Genomic DNA, 17932 nt, shown 5'->3' on the forward strand with positions numbered 1-17932 from the left:
CAATATGTATTTTTTAATATTGGTAAGCAAAGTACCATTGCAGTACTGCTGTATCATGTTTGGTCTCGTTACCTCTCTGCGGGGCTGTCAGGGTCGATGTAAGCGATGAGTGGTGGCGAGGAGAGCGTTTCCGTGGCGAAGACTCCACCCTGCAGCTGCAGGCCGAACCCCATGATGCCGTCGCCTAGCAACGTCACCTCCGTTGTTTCCGTGTGAACGACCTGACCGGCGAGACCCACGGTGCTGGACGCCAGAGACACTGACAGAGAGAAAGAGCGACAAGATGAGCCGTTAATAAGCATCAAGGTCATATTTTATTTTATTTTATTCTGTTTTTTTTGTTTAATTGAATGTTATTTTATTTAATTTAATAATAACAATAATAAACTTTATTTGTGTGGCACCTTTTATAGAAAGAAATGAAGCCCAACGTGCTTTACGAGAAATAAATTAAATGCACCAAGAGCTTCACATCAGAGACACATAAAAGACAAAAGACATAATAAAACCTGCACGTAAAAATAAAATAAAATCAGAACACATAAAATGCATCTTCAAATGGATAAAATCCACTTGATAATACTAGTAAAAGTCAGATAAAATCAGGATAAAAAGTTAAAATAAGCATAAAAATAGAATATATAAAATGCATAAAATCAAGGAAAATACAACATTTTAAAGATGAGCAGCAGTACGCAAGTTTAATCTAATTTAATTTAATTTAATTTAGTTTAGTTTCATGTTTTTAATTTTTTTTTACACATTGGACTGAATTTGTGTCTGCTTTGGGTTTCTTCTTCTTTTTTTTTTTTGATGTAAATATAGGTCCAAGTAAAAGTACTGATACCACAGTAAAAAATACTAACAGGAGCTCTTGAAGTCCTTCTTCTTGGCCTTCCTCCTCATCAGCGTGCCCCGTGGACTCGTGGGATACATGTTCCTGGGCAGCGTGCTCATGTTGAGGGACGAGAGGCTGTAGGCCGACATGGAGCCGGGCGAGAACGAGTGGCTGAGCGCTGCAGAGAGAGAGAGACGATGAAGATGAAGATGAGGGTGAAGAGAAGAGGTCTCACTCTGACGAGAAAACATCACACCACAGGAAGTGAGAGAGAGAGAGGCGGGACGTACGAGGGTTGTTTGTATGGCGGTTGTGCGACCTGGCAGCTGATTGGTCGGGGCCTTCCGTGTTGTACTGGTGGCGGGGGAGGTTGGAGGCGACGCGCCCCTCGTCAGCGTGCTCGGGGGGGCGGGGACTACGCTGCACCTTGACTGCGCGCACAAACACACACACAGAGGAGGGTATTTAGGTTAAGACAGGAGGAAAGGTCAAAGGTCAGAGGTCAGAGCTGCATGCACCACAGCTGTATAAAAGATCACATCTTATTCATGTAATCTTTTATATGTTCATTTTCATTTGATAAATTATTTCCATGTGAGATCATTGTGTTGTGATGCGTTCAGGGTCCCACACGTGCAACAAGTATTCATGTCCTTTACTGCAGAAAACACATGAAACATCACCGTAAAGACGCCTGCGGCGAAAACGTTTCCTGTTTTAAAACATGTCGAGTAAAGCCGAGTTTTAAATCTGCGTCGAATCAGACACACACACGCTGTAGCCTGACAAACCAGCTCGTTCTCTTTCCAAAGTCTTCAAATACCACCAAATACTGCAGTGCTTTCTGTGTAAGATCTCAACGCCATACGCCACCTTTACACCACTGGATGCCGTCAGCTGAGAACACTCCTAAAACCCGAAAATAGTCCTGAAATACTAGAAACGTCCTAAAATCCTAAAATGGTCCTAAAATCCTAGAAACATCCCAAAATCCTAGAAACGTCCTAAAGTCTGAGAAACGTCCGAAAACCCGGAAACATCTTATCTACAAACATACAAATGCCTATAAATCTTACCTGTACAAACCTACAAAAAATCCTACAAATGCCCTAAAATCCTAGAAATGTCTTAAAATCCATAAAAACGTCCTAAAATCTTAGAAATGTCCTGGAATCCAAGAAACATCCTAAAATCAGGGAAATGTCCTAAAATCTGAGAAATGTGATATAATCCCAGAAATGTCCTGAAATCCCAGAAACTTCTTATTGTAAAATCCTACAAATGCCCTAAAATCCTAGAAATGTCTTAAAATCCATAAAAACGTCCTAAAATCCAAGAAATGTCCTAGAATCCTAGAAATATCCTAAAATGTCCTGAAATCCGAGAAACATCCTAAAATCCTAGAAATGTCCTAAAATCTGAGAAACGTGATATAATCCTAGAAATGTCCTAAAATCCCAGAAATGTTCCAAAATCCTCGAAATGTCCTAAATTCCTTGAAATATGTACGGGGCTGCTGCGACTGGCCCCTGGCCTCCTGTCATTTTTCAGAAGTGGCCCTCGTGTATAAATGAAAGTATAATCAGAAGAAGGCAGAATTAAAGGTACTAGAAAAGTAAAGGTACTTTTTCATCACTCTACAGTTTTTCTCTCAGAGCTACTACAGACTCTGAGACTCTGAGTCTGTCACTAACTTGTTTTGAGTCTTGTGCGTTCAGTTAAACTGTTTTGCTCCTGTGACCTGATCCGAAAAGACACGCAGAGACACTCTCTCTCTGTTTTGTCCCTGAGGATGTTTCTAAATCAGACTCGTGGTGTTTGTTAACCATTCTTTCTTATTTGGCAGAGAAATGTATTTTATCATCGCCGCGTCTGTTGAACAGATTGCTGCCCTTCTGCTGTTGGATAAACAGGCTTATCATCCGAATCCTCCTCTGCATATTGTTTATATTTGTGTACAAAAAAATTAACAAATAAGAGTTAAAAAAATGAATAAAAATATGCCCGAACGTCTGCTGAGCTAAAAAACACTGAAGCGTGCTGAGGGTTATAACAAAAGCCCAGAACGCATTTAAACTTTATTTTTTTATCACTTCTTGATTGACACTCAGTAGCAGCACCCTATATTTAATTTAAACATGAATATAGATTGATTTAATACTATGTTGTGGTGCGTTCAATATGTTTATATTGTACTTTATTTTGAAAAGACACTATCGGGGTTCATAAGCATTTCTTTGAAGGTTTTTTGGGGTTTTATTTTTGGTGATTTATGTAAAAAATTAAATTGAAAAAAAGCTTTCCAATGTTATCTTTAAAAAAAATTTTTTTTTCATTTTCAAAAAAAATCACCAGAAATGACACCATTTATCACAGCCAGAAAGTGTAAAAACAAAAATTAGCGTTGGATTTTAAAATTTCTGACTGTCCTTAAACACATCATGTCTTCTTATAAAAGGCTTGTGAAACAGATTTCCATGGCTTTTCCAAAACCTTCAGGGTACATTCAGTTTTCCCACAACTTTTCCACATCTGAAATTTTCCTATTTGCCAATTCCATGACTTTTCCAGGTTTTTCATGACCTTACAAGCCCTGAATACATAAGCTAACAAGCCGCCCGGTGCGTTAAAGTGTGCCTGCGTGTGTCAGTGTCACACACTGAGGGCCAACACTAGTTTTAACAAATTAGGAGTGGGAATGTTTTGGTTTCTACCCTGCTGTGGTGCGTTCAGGGCCGGTCGGGTCTGGTGCTGTGGCAGGATCTCCATGCGGACGGTCTGACAGGAGGCGGAGAGCAGCTGAGTGGCTTCAGCCAGAGAACAAAACTCCATCGACTTCCCATCAACAGACAGAATATGATCTCCTGCATGAAGAGCTCCACACCTGCACGACACACACACACACACACACACACACACACACACACACACACACACACACACGCAAAAGTAGAAAAGCAAGTGAAAACATAGCTTTGGTCAGGAGGTCGTTTTGATATTCAATTTAGATAATTTTAGCAAAGGTTAATAAAAGAGTAATAAATTCAATCTCATAAGGTTCAAAAAGATTTTGAGCTTTTGAAATTATGTTCATAAATATATTCAAAGCCTGTGCTTATATAACAGCCTTTGTAGACCGAACACATTCGATTTAATTTATGCCAAAATTATATGAAAGGTTACACAAAGATAAACATAATCCTTTTGGAAGCATTGAAGACCACTTTCACCATGACCTGAATTTGAACTCTAAATCTAATATAAATACAAGTACACTGTATACACTGTGTGTACTTTAATATACTGTCATACCATCCACCTACTTTATGTATTTATAGCAACCTGTTACACAGTGCCATCATTAGGCCTGTCAACGTCCGAGGCTTCGGCCCCGAATGTTTTAGAAATAGCACCGGATCTATGCGCCAGGGGCTTTACATTTACTAATATTTGAATGTTTTTGACCCTCTTTTGAGCCCTTAGTAAAAAAAAAAAAATACATTACAGCCAATTATTAACAAACTTTTAGCAAATGGAGTTTAAACAAGACAGCGTTGCACTTAACAATTGTTTGTTACTGATAATTTCCTCAATTAATTGCTTGGTCTACAGAAAATTTAAAGAGCCTGTTAAAAAAATCCTAGAGCCTGAAGTGATTTCAAAGGTCATCAATTGTTTTGTCCAATATTTTCAAAACCCAAAATATTAAACTCAAACTCCAAATTCTCACATTTTACAACCTTGAAATATTAGATTTGGCATTTCCTTAAACCATTAAATGATAATCAAAGCAGCTGCAGATTAATTTTGTCGACAAAAATGAGATTATGAAGTTGATGCAGTGTAACAATCCAATTTTGAAACACTCTAAAAAATTACAATAATAATAAAAATGTGATGATATGACCCTGTTTTAAGCAGGATTCAGAGGTCAGGTACCTGTCTGCTATGCTGGCTGGTTTGACCTTGTCGATGATGATGACCTGCTTGCTGCAGAACATGGAGGTCGACAAAGCCACGCCCAGACTGGAGCCTGTCGCCTTGGCAACCTCAACCAGCAGTGGCCCTGACGCCGTGGCAACAGAATCTGAAAAAGGAAACAACAAAAACACAAAGTTTTTATATTTTTACAATATAAAACCTTATTGTGGAGTTCCACAGGGCTCAGTTCTTGGTCCTCTTTTGTTAATTCTGTACATGTTATTAAACTAAATTCAATATTCACAATAACAATATTTCCCATCATTATTATGCAGATGATACTCAAATTTACATCAGTCTTTCCCATTAGTAACAAAGACTATGGCAGACCGCCATAGTCCAATTTGTCCCGCCATAGTCTCAGTGGAGCTGGACGTTAATTAAGAGCCATATTAAAACACCGTCAGGTTATGTACAGCGCAGTAGAGGCAGACGCGCAGCAGAACATCAGGCGCTTTAAAAGTGAAACTAAACCGTTCACTCTGCTGGGCCTACAAACGTACACCTACACCTACAAAAATCTGCAAATACCTCTTCTCATCTATCGATCTGATCAGCTGTGAATGTGTCAACAGATCAATTATCCACCTCAGGAGTGACATTCAGCTGCGAAGGAGATAAAAAGATTCATGCATTCATGGACCCGCAAAAACGTTGGATATTAGTGACACAAATTGACACAAATGACTACTGATTATTGATTGCTGATTATTTTGTCTGTCATCTGGTTGTTTGGTCTATAGAACATCAGACCATGAAGAATAATCAAATGTCCAAACTGTCCGAAACCCAACAATTTTATATTTACTTTCATGCAAAACAAAGAAAAGCTGAAAACCCTCAAATTAAAAAGCTGGAATCATCAAATTTTCGGCATTTTTGCTCTAAAATGATACAATTGATTATTAAAATAGTTGCTGATTAATTTCACATTGATCGACTAATGCTTTTTGGTCCAACTTTTACTGTAAATATTGAGTATTAAACAGAGTTTAAACTGACCCATCACGGAGACGTCGTACTCGAGCAGCAGCGTTGCTTCCTGCCCGCACTGCTTCAGGATGCTCATGGCCTCTGATAACGTGCTGCCGTGGAGACGGATCCCGTCGATGCTTAGCAACCGGTCGCCTGGCTTGATGGTTCCTTCCCTGGAGAAAAAGAAAGGGCAGTTATCAGTTTCTACAGAGGCTCCTGAGGGACAAAACAAACCCTCAAGATGGACAGAGAGGGCAGAGGTCACCCACCTGTCAGCCGGACCACCTGGCCTGATGGTTGTAATGACGATCGGGCGTGACTTGTTCCTGTCTTCATGAGCGCCACCTGCAAAAAAAACACACAATCATGTATTTATCTCTACACACACACACACACACACACACACACACTGAGCTCTACTCACCTCTGATGACGAAGCCGAAGCTGTTTCCCTCTTTGTGAAGCGTGACTTCCACGTTCTTGAACATGACGCCTGACCCCTGCACCGCTGCAACACACCACAGCAACGACGCATCAGCATCACCTCTGACCTCCACAACACTGAGTACAACTCCTAATACACATGTGGAGGAAGGATTCAGGTCCTTTTCTTGAGTAAAAGTACTAATACCACACTGTGAAAATACTCTACTGCAAATAAAAGTTCTCTACTCAAAACCTGACCGAGGTCAAGAGTGCAGCAAACTTTCTTTCAGAGGTTTTCTATTATATCCGATGTTTATATTTATCAATGTTTACCTATGAGATGTAGTACAGAAGTAAAAAGTGGCATAAAATGGAAATACTCAAGAAAAAGCGCTTCAACCCTTAGGGCCCGCTTTAATATTACACACACTCGTATCACTTTTCAAAATCAAGCTTTAAAAAACATTATACATTAATATTATTTTCCACATTCATTGAATCTATTTTTTAACCATCGGTCCTAATCATAAATATCAAATATTATTTTCAATATACTACATGCAAAGTTGATTTTTTTATTATTATCACAGTCTGGGATATGTCAATGATTAGCAGCAGCACAGATTTTTATACATTATTATTTTTTGTGCAGTGACAAATACTCACTCACAGCTCTGCATACAAAATGCACTTCAGAACCAGGCTGTAAAAAATATTATACATTGATATGATTTTCTACTTTCACTGAGTTGATTTTTTTTTAACCAACATTAGTCCTATTTATAAATATCCTCATGATGTCACTATGCTTTTAGATTAAAAAAGCACATTGATTGTGACAGTGCACATAGTGGAAGCAGCCTGTATTTTCTCCATATGCCAAATATGGTAAAAATGACATCATCAGGTGGAAAATAGTAAAAATAACAAATTCCAATCCAAAAGCCCAGAATGACACCCAGAAATAATACAATGCATGTTTTTATGTTTTGATGGCTGTGGGATCAAAAATCGCAGTCTGAATGGGTTTAAATGGAGCATTTTTATTTTTGCACTAATCAGTTTGAACGTAATAATTTTGTTTAACAGTGTTTTTTACACTTATTGTAGGATTTGAGCTAAAAATTCAAAGATTAAACAACAATCCACAATCTTGCCAAAATCTATGCCTTAATGCATGAACAGAGCCAAAATTATCAAAAAATAAATGTACTTTGTTAAATTCCATCTCTAGTACTACTATCTGGCAGTACTTACAGACAGGCGGCAGCTCGTACTCGACCTCCAGGACGACTCGCTCCCCGACGTTCTTCAGCAGACTGATGATCTCATCGTGTCTGAACTTGGCCAGGTTGATGCCGTTAACGGCTCGGATGTAGTCGCCCACGTTCAGCTGGTCGCTCCTGAACAAGCAGCCAAAACATCAGCTCTGATTTCACTTTAATGAAGTTAACTTTGTGTAAGCCGAGCAGGGAGAAGCTCGCCGTGAGGTGAGCCAGAGGAGACGCCACAGACGGGACTCCTGACCCAAGTTAACGTGATCAGGCTGAATTAACACAAGTTTAATGCGGCCTCAGTGTCTGCAGAATTTCAGCAACAAAAAAGACGTTATTTTGGACGCATTTGTAAGAAGAGAAAGCAGGACGGATACATCAGTTGGGCTGTTAAATCAGCTGTTATCGCATTATTGCAGATATATTAGTACTGTGGTATACGTCAGCCAATCAGTACAAAGAAATAACAAGAAGGACATTCCCAAAATTTGGTTGAGAATTGGTGTAACTTCTTTTAAAAAACACAGTGAGCAACTTGGTAAGAAAAGTTCAACAAATTGTAAGAAATTAGTAGATTTAGCAAATAATTTTTTGAAAAGCATTTTTTTTAAATACATATCATAATTACATATTTGAGTCTATGTTCCCAAATTATTATTTATTTTAATCTCTTTTTCCATGTCTTGCCTTTTTTTGTTTTTTACTTATCTTCAGGTCATTTTCTTGTACTATACTAAGTTCTTACAAATTTTGGGTGCCTTTTTCCCATGTTTTTGATAAATAAAGCCAATTTGCTCTGGTTTTAAAGGGTTAAAAACTGCTTTAACATGATTTTACAATAATGACAGAAAGTCTAATTTCTGAATTTATCTGCTGGAGTCGAGAAACAGAACAGGACAGATCCAGAGCAGATTATGACAAATTAAAACACAATAAAAAAGGAAAAACACCAAAGATGAAGAGCTGATTGTTATCTGGCCTTGTTTTTTTAAAAAAAACTTTTCTATTTTGCTAATCTTCAGGTGATTTTCTTGGACTTTATAATAATTCCTTGTTAACTTTTGGACGCCTTCTTCCCTCACGTTAAATAATGTCAATTTGCCGGAGTCGAGTAACAGAACGGGATAAATCCAGAGCAGATTAGAACAAGTTAAACACAATAAAAATAAAAATAACACTGAGGAAGAAGAGCTGACAGTTACCTGGCGGCGATGCCTCCCTGTCGCAGGTTTGAGACCCGGGGCTTCCCATCTTTGTCGATGCCGCCTGAGACCGTCAGTCCGAGCGTCGTCCCCTCCTTCTTCATCAGCTCCACCACCGAGCAGCCCCGAAACTCGTCTATGAAACACAAAGACAGGCGGACTTAATCTCCCATAAAACTGTTTTACTGCACGTCCAGTTTTATTTCTTCCATCTGTCCGTCTTCTCAGTCCGTGCCCTCTGACTTCAGTTTTCTCCGCTCAGCAGGGAAATAAAATAATAATCTGGGAAAAGGAGTGAAGTCATCCTCTACTCTGTCGTCCATCTATATTTCATCAAACGGCTGAAATATTTAACAGCGGCAGAGACGGATAGAGAGAGAGGGGAGATATTTCAGAGTAGACCTGGTACAATCTGATGTGACCGGCCCTCAGGTGATAGAACAGGAAGCCGGATTTCATTCAAATGTTGTATTTTAATATTAATCACGCAGAGCTTCACCCGCTTTCATTCAGACAGGATTAAGACTCTGATCTTTGGCGGTGACCATCGCTGTCTTCGTCTCCTCCCTCAGCTTCCTCCTCCAAAGAGGATTTACAGAGAGCATCAGCGTCCTTTTCAACTTCCCCAAAACGTCAGCGCTGACTCGCAGCCTGAGAGAGAAAATCTTCTATTCTGATCAAATGTGAGATGAACCAGTTTTCTGCAGCGGCGGCGGCGGCGGCGGCGGCTGGGGAGAAACTTTCTGCAAGTGCAACTTCACAAACTGTCATTTAACTCCAGACTGAAAGAAGCCGAGCTACAACAAAGCTTCTCTCTGAGGAAAAGAGCGGCACGATTTGAGACGCTACTATCAATGTGAAATAGATTCTCCTCAGACTAAAGAAAAGTCTGTCTGCAGCAGAGCGTCCCGTCTGTCTGCGCTTTTAAATTCCACTACAGAGATCATCAGTGGTCGTTCCGCTTTGTGGACACGGATCTGAAATAATAACGGCTCCTTCCAAAGCTCTACCAGTTCATTTCACCAGTGATAAAGCTTACCAGTTCCACTTACTGGTTTCAAAGTTTTACTAGTTGCTCTGAAGCTGGTGATACACAACACGACTTTGACAATAAAAAAAGATTCGGAGAGGACTGGGAGTATGCACAAATCCCAGAAAGTACCAGAACAAGTCGCCATCACTGCAGCGGCATCCCCCAAGTGTACCATTTTCTACTGTACCTTTACTTTCTGTGTGACGTTAGTTTTGTAAACAATGTCTGGGAGATCTGGAAGAACCTCTCGGCTGCTCCAACAGTAGCAGCAAAACAAAAAAACTGAATGGGGAATACAAACGCGTTTTACTGAGCTAACTTCTCCGTAATGACTAATGCAACTCTGCATTGATTGTGCGAGCTAATGTTAGCTAAAACGGTAACTTTAGTAATGTTACGTCACAGAGCTTCATCACTTATAATATGTAATATGTACATTTAAATAATGTTAAGATCGCCATCCATTTAAAGCACCTTCATCAGTAACTGGAGGTCGCTGCCTAACGCCGACTCCCCTCGCTGCTGTCACCATGACGCAGTAACTTTACTGTTTAATACTGCATTTTTGGCTGTCGCTGTCAGCAGGCAGCAGTCACTGCCAACGCAGCGATGACTGTTTCACTAAATGGCAGATTTTTTAAAAACGGTGGCTACACGAACTTTCACTCCAACTGAAGCAAACTGAACGCACCAGTGACAACATTCGCGAGAGCAAGAGTAAAAAGTTTATATGTTTCTGTGATTTGTGTATTTTGCTCTGTTGCAAGAAATTGGCGGGTTAATTAAATTTGTTTTTGTTTTGTTGCAACTGCAGCGAGTGAGACTCCCATTTATTGCAAAAAAGAAGACGTTTTTACACCCATGTGAGGTGGTATTTCAGCTAATTCGAAAAAGTCATATTTTGCAAAACTGCATTGGAAACACTTTTTTCCCGCTTTTACACGTCACATGATGCTATGGCTGTGTGCATGTCAGGAGGAACTGGCTCCCTCATGATGCAGCAGGAGCTACAGGAGCTGTTATTGCATCACATAACTCTTCGAAAGTTGAGTGAATCATCCTCTCACGTATGAGGGGCTCGCCTTTCCATTATCGCTCACATAACACGCCTACATGGCCTTGGATTGGAAATAATGACGGCTGCAACAGCAATAAACCTGCTGATGTTAAAACGTCGATCACCATACTTCTTAACCTGTTATCACCACAGCAGAAGTCGCTGAACTTCATTCAATGGAAACACAGTCATCTCACAATTGTGTTTTATCGACATTTCAAAAATAATACGTTTTGCACATATCTGTAATGGAAACCCGCCTAGTGATACAACATTTACTTGTTACAGAAATATTGTAAGATTGTGATTGCAGCAGTGTGATAGTTGTAAGTAGGCCACCAGCTCCAGGTGGGAGGAGATAAGTGCGACTGCAAGCATCTTCCTGCAGGTCACACGGATGGAAATCATCAGCCAAATGTTTGTGCGTGCTCTATTTTCAGAGCTGTTATCTTCATCGGTTATTAGCTCTGCTGGTGGAACCACACAGAGCAGAACCAACAGAGAGAGAAAGAACAGACAGAAGAGATCACAGAGAATAAAACAAAGACGAATGTTTTCGGTGTTACCTGGTATACTCTGTCTCCTGATGGCCAGCGCTCCATCGGGAGGTCTCGACCCAGCAGAGTGTTTGGTGTACGGCCCCTCATCTGAAACACAAACAAACATATTATTTTGCAGTTTCTGAAGCCAAAACATTTCCTGTCACTGGTTCCAAACCTCATTTAGTTTCTATAAAAGGTTCTCAGCTCATCTAAGAGGTTCTCAGGGACTGCCAATTTCTCTTTACTGGGTTTGGCTTGCGACTGGTGCCTGTATGTAGCTCTGAGACTCCATCACTTCCTTAAAGTGGTACCAAGCCATTACCTGTACCTTTAAAGGGGTTTCAAGGGTTTTACAAGTACCCATAACTGGCTCCAAGCCCCAGCAAGTTCTTTTAACTGGTTCTGAAGCCTAACCAGATCCTTAGACTGTTTCTGAAGCTCTACCAGTTCATTTAACTGGCTCTGGACTTCCACCAGTTCCTTTCATTGGTTCAGAGGCGGTAGCACTGGCTCGAACTGGCTACAAACTCTAACTGGTCCTAAAGCTTGACCAGATCCTTTAACTGGTTCTGTAGCTTTACAAGTTCTCTTTCTGGTTCTCAAAAGTCGCCACTTCTTCCAACTCATTATAGACCATTGCCCGTTCCTCTAACCGGTCCCGAAGCTTCAGATTCTTGGGGTGGTTCTGAAGCTCTACCAGTTCATCTAACTGGTTCTAGACTTCTACCAGATGCTTTCATTGGTTTAGAGGCAGTAGCAGCGGCTCTGACTGGCTTCAAACTTCAACCAGTTCCTTAAACTGGTTTTGAAGCTCTATAAGTTTCTCCTACTGGTTCCCAAAAGTCACCCCTTCTTCCAACTTATTATAGACCATTACCATTACCAGTTTCTCTAACTGGTTCTGAAACTTAACCAGATCATTAGAGTTTTTCTGAAGCTCTACCAGTTCATCTAACTGGTTCTGGACTTCTACCAGTTCCTTTCATTGGTTCAGAGGCGGCAGCATTGGCTCTAACTGGCTACAAACTTCAACCAGTTCCTTTAACTGGTTCTGAATCTCCATCACAGAGGTTAACATCAGAAACATATAATGACCTCTGAGTTCACAGATAAACGTCGACATACAGAAACCATCAAGCAAATGCATCTGTCCCATAATGCATCTGTACTCACCATCATCCTCATCAGACATCGCAGAGCTTCCACCACAAAAATACATCTCAGCACTTATTTACAAAATGCTAATTAACTGCTGTAATCTCTGAAGAAATCGTTTGCCTCTAAACGAAGCTCTGAAAACTGAATTCACTGACCAGATCAGGGTCTGGTTTTTAGTCTGAAGCTGCTGCTCAGAGGTCTGTACAGTCAGCCTGCTCTCATGAATAAAGAACTACTGCCAGAGGGGTGACCTCATCAGTGCAGCGACCAATCCCTGTGGAGAACACAATGGCCAATCTGAGTCTGGACCAATCTCAGCGGCCCACAGGGAGACCCCCTGATGACGTCATCACACAGCTGAGAGGGAAGAGGCGGGGCTAAGACAGGAACCATGACCAGGTTAATTTGGATGGAGATATCTGATTGGAAGTATGTTGATAAAATGTGGTCAAAAATGTCTATAAAATCTGGTAAAAAAAACAACAACATGGTATTGTATGACAAAAAAATGAGGCAAAAATGTCATAGTAAAGTACATCAAAAAACTAAAAAAAAGTGAAAATCTGTAAAATCTGTTTTTAAAAAAAACAGTAAAATATATCGAAAAAGACAAAAACATCAAAATAAAGTATGTTGATAAAATTTGGTGAAAAAAAATTCAATAAAATCCGGTAAAAAAAAAAAAAAATGTCATATGTCGTATATCGATTAAATCTGGTCAAAGACGTCATAGCGTTGAGTTTAAATGAATGACTCATGACATCCAAAAAAAAATGGAAATGTGTGGTCAAGATACAAATAAAATCCACAATGTCCCCAGTGACAAACTACTTCTTACACCTACAGACGTCAGACGTTAACGTCACCTTTTGTGACAACTCAAAGTTCTTTTACGCGACATATAATTATGGACTGTTGCACATTAACACACTGGTGGCTGAGGCTACCATTCAAGGTGCCACCTGCAACTCAGTAACCATTCACACACACTCACACACCAATGAAACAAACATCGTGAGCAATCTGAGGTTCAGTATCTTGCCGTCAAGGATCAAACCTCAAATGTTCTGATTCAGACTAAATGTTTAACTACGACTGAGAAATGATGTATACACTGCAAAATGGACACAGTGGAGAACATATTTACATATTTACTGGAATATGCAATGTGTTTGCTGGTTTAAATGTAATTTTCCCCTTTTGTTGCTGTCTGTTTTGTTAATTAAGGTAAATGATATGTAATTTTTGAAGTGCTTTAACAGGCCTCACACTTACAGCCAATAACATGGTAGGTCTGTTATCCAGATATGACGATTGTCATAATGCCTGGCATTATTCCTCATGTTTTGTTTTTGTAAAAAAAAACAAACTTAGAAAATAGTGGATACAGCGCAGAAAAAAAGACGAATATAGCAAGGAAATGAGTGAAGCGCCAGTTCCTACATGGTATAAATTTTTGGTCTTTTCATACCAAACACGGATAATATTTAAGAATTTAGAGCCTTTCCATATCTGACCATGTAAGATAAACAACAGCATTACATGAGGTATTTCTGTTGCATACACACGGTCAATTAAACCGACCGTGTGTCATGAAATGCACCGAACGCAAACATTCATGTCGGTCTAGCGTGAAAGGTTTGAAAGCAATTTTTTTTAATTCCCGTTTCATCCCTGGTGTGTAGAAACCATCACGGCCAACATCAGAAAGCCAATCTGTATGCGAATCAACAGGACAGCGATCACCTGTGATTCCTCCTGAATCATCTCCGTGTTTTATCTCATCACCGTTCGGCGTCGTGTTCTTCTATTTCTGGTCTTCTGTTTGCTTCTATTTTGTGTCGTTTTGGTCTATTATAATCTGCTCTACATCTATTTTCCTCTGTTTGGTTCCAGCAGCTGAGCCCAGAAACGCACCCACACACACACACACACACACACACACACACACACACACACACACACACAAACACACACCGTAGCTAACTGAAGATGAAAGCGCAGCCTCCTCCACATATAGGACAGCAGCATCTCTCTCTTTCAGTCTCCAGCTACAGTACATACTGTATACACACACACACACACACACACACACACACACACACACACACATACATCATATATAAAATACTATAAACTACACACTGTGGTTTGTTATATAATGCATAAAAAGCTCCTGTTATGGAGCGACAATTGTTCAAACAAGGTCACACATCCAGTGTGGAAGTATTCAGACGCTTCAGAAAACGTACTAATAACAAAAAGCACTGTCAGAGTAAAAGTCCTTCGCTGAAAATACTTCATCAGTATAAAAAGTGACTGTTATACTACTATATGATCTTATATGATGGTTATGACTCACACATTAATGTAAAAGCAGAATTTTGTTTGAGATGGAGCTCATTTTTAACTATAATGATTATTTAATTTGGATTAATCTGCTGATTATTTTCGACATTACTCCGTTATGCTTAAAATGCTGCACAGGGTATCGGCAAGTACGCAGGTCTGTGCACAGGGTTCCCACATATTTTCATGGACAAAATTTCAAAACGTTTCCATGACTTTTTTTTTAAGATGACAGAATCAAAGCAAATTTAAAAAAAAAAAAGAAAGAAATTGACCCTCAAAAAATGTAATTTTTTTTTCCTTTTTTCCCTCATACAATTTTATATATTAATTAACAGAATTATAAATATAGTTTTCTGGACATTTTTTCCTTTTTTTGGATAATATCTTATAATTCAAAGTAGCTAATTTGCAATGATTTCCTTTTCACCTCTGAGTTTTTATTTTTATTTTTTTATTATGTTAAATTGATTAAATGATTATGTTAATTTTAACAATAATTGATTAAGAAAATTATAATTTGCTACTTTAATTTGGCCTCCTTCCTGAAATTTTATGGACCAAAAAAAGGCTGATAAATTAATCAGTTATAAAACTTGAATTAGCTTTATTTCTACTGAGAATTTAATATTCTTTTCACTGCTTTTCATAAAACTAGGCCGCCTCTGCAGTAGAAAGATGCAAATATTTTTAAAATTGGTGCTACATGACAAGAAAAAGGATGCCTTTACTCTAAAGTAGAAAACATACAACTACCAGAATGCACTGCACCAAACTGGACCAATAAACACTCCCACCAGCTGGAAACAAACAATCTCAAATTACAGCCAAACAGGGCACTAAAATGTGTTTCTGTGATCATTTTAGGTGGAAAATAGGCAACACTGTAACAGAATCTTCATATTTGATCAGAGCTGCTTAATTTTTCTGTTTGATCGCAGTTTGACCGCTTCGTGGGGACAAACATATGAAAATGAAGTCGTGCAATTTGTAGTTCAAGCAGCAGCCACAGAACCAGCAAAATTCAGCAATATGACACGTTTGCAGAGATCTGGTTAGATGGAGGGAAGTTTATCACAGTTTATCTACACACCCACGTATTTATAATACAAAGCCGGTTGAAAATTGGTGAAGTGTCCCTTTATAAATAAACCTGCTGATGGTCAAACAGCAGAAGCAGCTGATTATTGAGTCGGGGTCATAAAGGGAAAACAGACAGCCGGTGTTTCACAGCCATGAGCTGAAATGTGTTTTTACTTGTATATTTAATATCCACTGAGGTTTAGTGTGACACAGCGATGATCCGTAATTATCATACTTTAATTACCAGGATGAACAAGTGCAAGTGTAAAAACTGCAAACTCACACATACAGAAATAAAACGGTTAAAACAGAAAGAACAAAAACTACAGCTGGTTCTGTCTTCACCTCCAGGCTAAAACAAATTAGGTTTCAACAAAATCCAAAAACATAAAGTTTGGTAAAATTAATTTGAATGCAGCACTGAAATGTTAAACCACCGCACATCTATTTTTGTGTAAAAATCTAAAATTAAACTTTACTCCACCACATCTCAGAGGGAAATGTTGTACTTTTTACTCCACTACATTTATATAACGGCTTTAGTTACTTTACAGATTCAAAATATTAATACAAAATATAACTAACTAACAAATATTTATCTATTACTATAGATTAAACTAACCCCCAGTATATTAAGTCATTAAAATGAACTCCACCTTTACCAGCTGCAACATTAAACTGTTAAACACATTAATGCATTAATAATTATAATCCAATAATAAAACATATTCTGTTTAATGAGTACTTTTATTTTTAGTACTTTAAGTATATTTTGCTGATCATACTATTGCACTTTTACTTGAATGACATTTTTAATGCAGGAGTTTTACTTTCAACATCAGTTTTAACTGATACTTAACCCTTTAAAACTTGAGCATACTGGTTTGATTGCTTTCAAAACATGGAGAGAAAGCAATGAGCAACTTAACGAGGCATGGCCAGAAATTTTAAAATATTTTTAAAAAGTGAAAATGAGCGACAACAAAAAAGTTTAAAGAAAAAAAAATACCCCAAAGGAACAAAAAAATATATATGTATTTAAAAAAAAATTAAATATTCAAGTACTATAATTATTAATATAGTTTTCTGGACATTTCCTCCATTTTTTGATAGTTTTCTAATAATCCTCCACTCTTTAAAGTAATTTTCTCATCATCTTTGCTAATCTCTTGTGATATATTTCTTGCCAAGTTGGTCATTTTTTCCTTTTTCCCTCAAGTTTTCAAATGAAATCGAACCAGTTTGCTAAAGTTTCAAAGGGTCAAACAGCTTGTGAACGCTGTCAGCAAGAAAACTGATGTGAATCCAGGTTTCAAAGGGTTGAATAAAATATTTAAACAATAGGTTATTAACCGACATTAATGATATTAAAGTGCTAAACTAAAGTGTAAACTGTAGGATTTTGAACTTGTGGGATGTTGCCGTTAGACCGAAAGCTCCCACAGTTCATGTTTATAGCTGCACCCACACACTTTTATTTCCTGTCTCACCTGCGTGTGTGTCTCCAGGTGAATTTTACACGGTCTGAAAACAGATGACAGGCTATTTTAGGAACGCTCCACTGAAAGCTCAGGCCTGAAATCTAAATTCGGACAGATGAAGTGAATCCAATTTCACATATAAAGTGCCTGTATGGAGGAAATCGTCTGCAGATTAAAGACGGCTGCTGTGTGAAGATGAAATGAAAATCATCTGTTTGACCGGAGGGAACGTGGAAATATCAGTTATTAGATTTATCTGAACTGGAACTAACACTTTTTCACTAACTAACGCTTTAATTATCCCCGCCAGTGAGGCTGGAGGGGATCATGCGTCATAGGTCGTGTGTGTTCATGCGTGTGTGTGTGTCTGTGAGGAGCTTATCGCACACTGCCCAGGCTAGCCCATTAAAATAACTGGACCCCTAAAAAGGTCCGGTGAATGGGCCCTCCCCGAATCTGCTTTACACGCAAAATACATGGGACACGGACCTGGTACAACACGTGCACATCCTTTATAATCTCCTAAACTGACC

At 38.9% G+C, this 17932-nt stretch overlaps 1 protein-coding gene across 4 annotated transcripts in view; it reads right to left on the bottom strand.

The window, feature by feature from the left end:
• Positions 1-17932, bottom strand: part of grip1 (glutamate receptor interacting protein 1) — a 77037-nt gene that overhangs the window by 18444 nt on the left and 40661 nt on the right. For 2 of the 4 annotated variants that reach the window (XM_042511580.1, XM_042511579.1), the window contains exons 2-12: positions 11353-11433; positions 8697-8832; positions 7478-7623; positions 6219-6302; positions 6064-6139; positions 5822-5967; positions 4778-4925; positions 3553-3722; positions 1129-1269; positions 867-1016; positions 73-259 (exon numbers count right to left, since the gene is read on the bottom strand). In XM_042511580.1, coding sequence (XP_042367514.1) covers positions 73-259; positions 867-1016; positions 1129-1269; positions 3553-3722; positions 4778-4925; positions 5822-5967; positions 6064-6139; positions 6219-6302; positions 7478-7623; positions 8697-8832; positions 11353-11433 — 1465 coding nt within the window. The remainder of the gene's footprint in view (positions 1-72; positions 260-866; positions 1017-1128; positions 1270-3552; positions 3723-4777; positions 4926-5821; positions 5968-6063; positions 6140-6218; positions 6303-7477; positions 7624-8696; positions 8833-11352; positions 11434-17932) is intronic. The other 2 variants (XM_042511581.1, XM_042511582.1) reach the window with 1 other exon arrangement.

This window comes from Plectropomus leopardus, chromosome 22, assembly GCF_008729295.1.
Source record: "Plectropomus leopardus isolate mb chromosome 22, YSFRI_Pleo_2.0, whole genome shotgun sequence".
In the NCBI taxonomy this organism is placed as follows: domain Eukaryota; kingdom Metazoa; phylum Chordata; class Actinopteri; order Perciformes; family Serranidae; genus Plectropomus; species Plectropomus leopardus.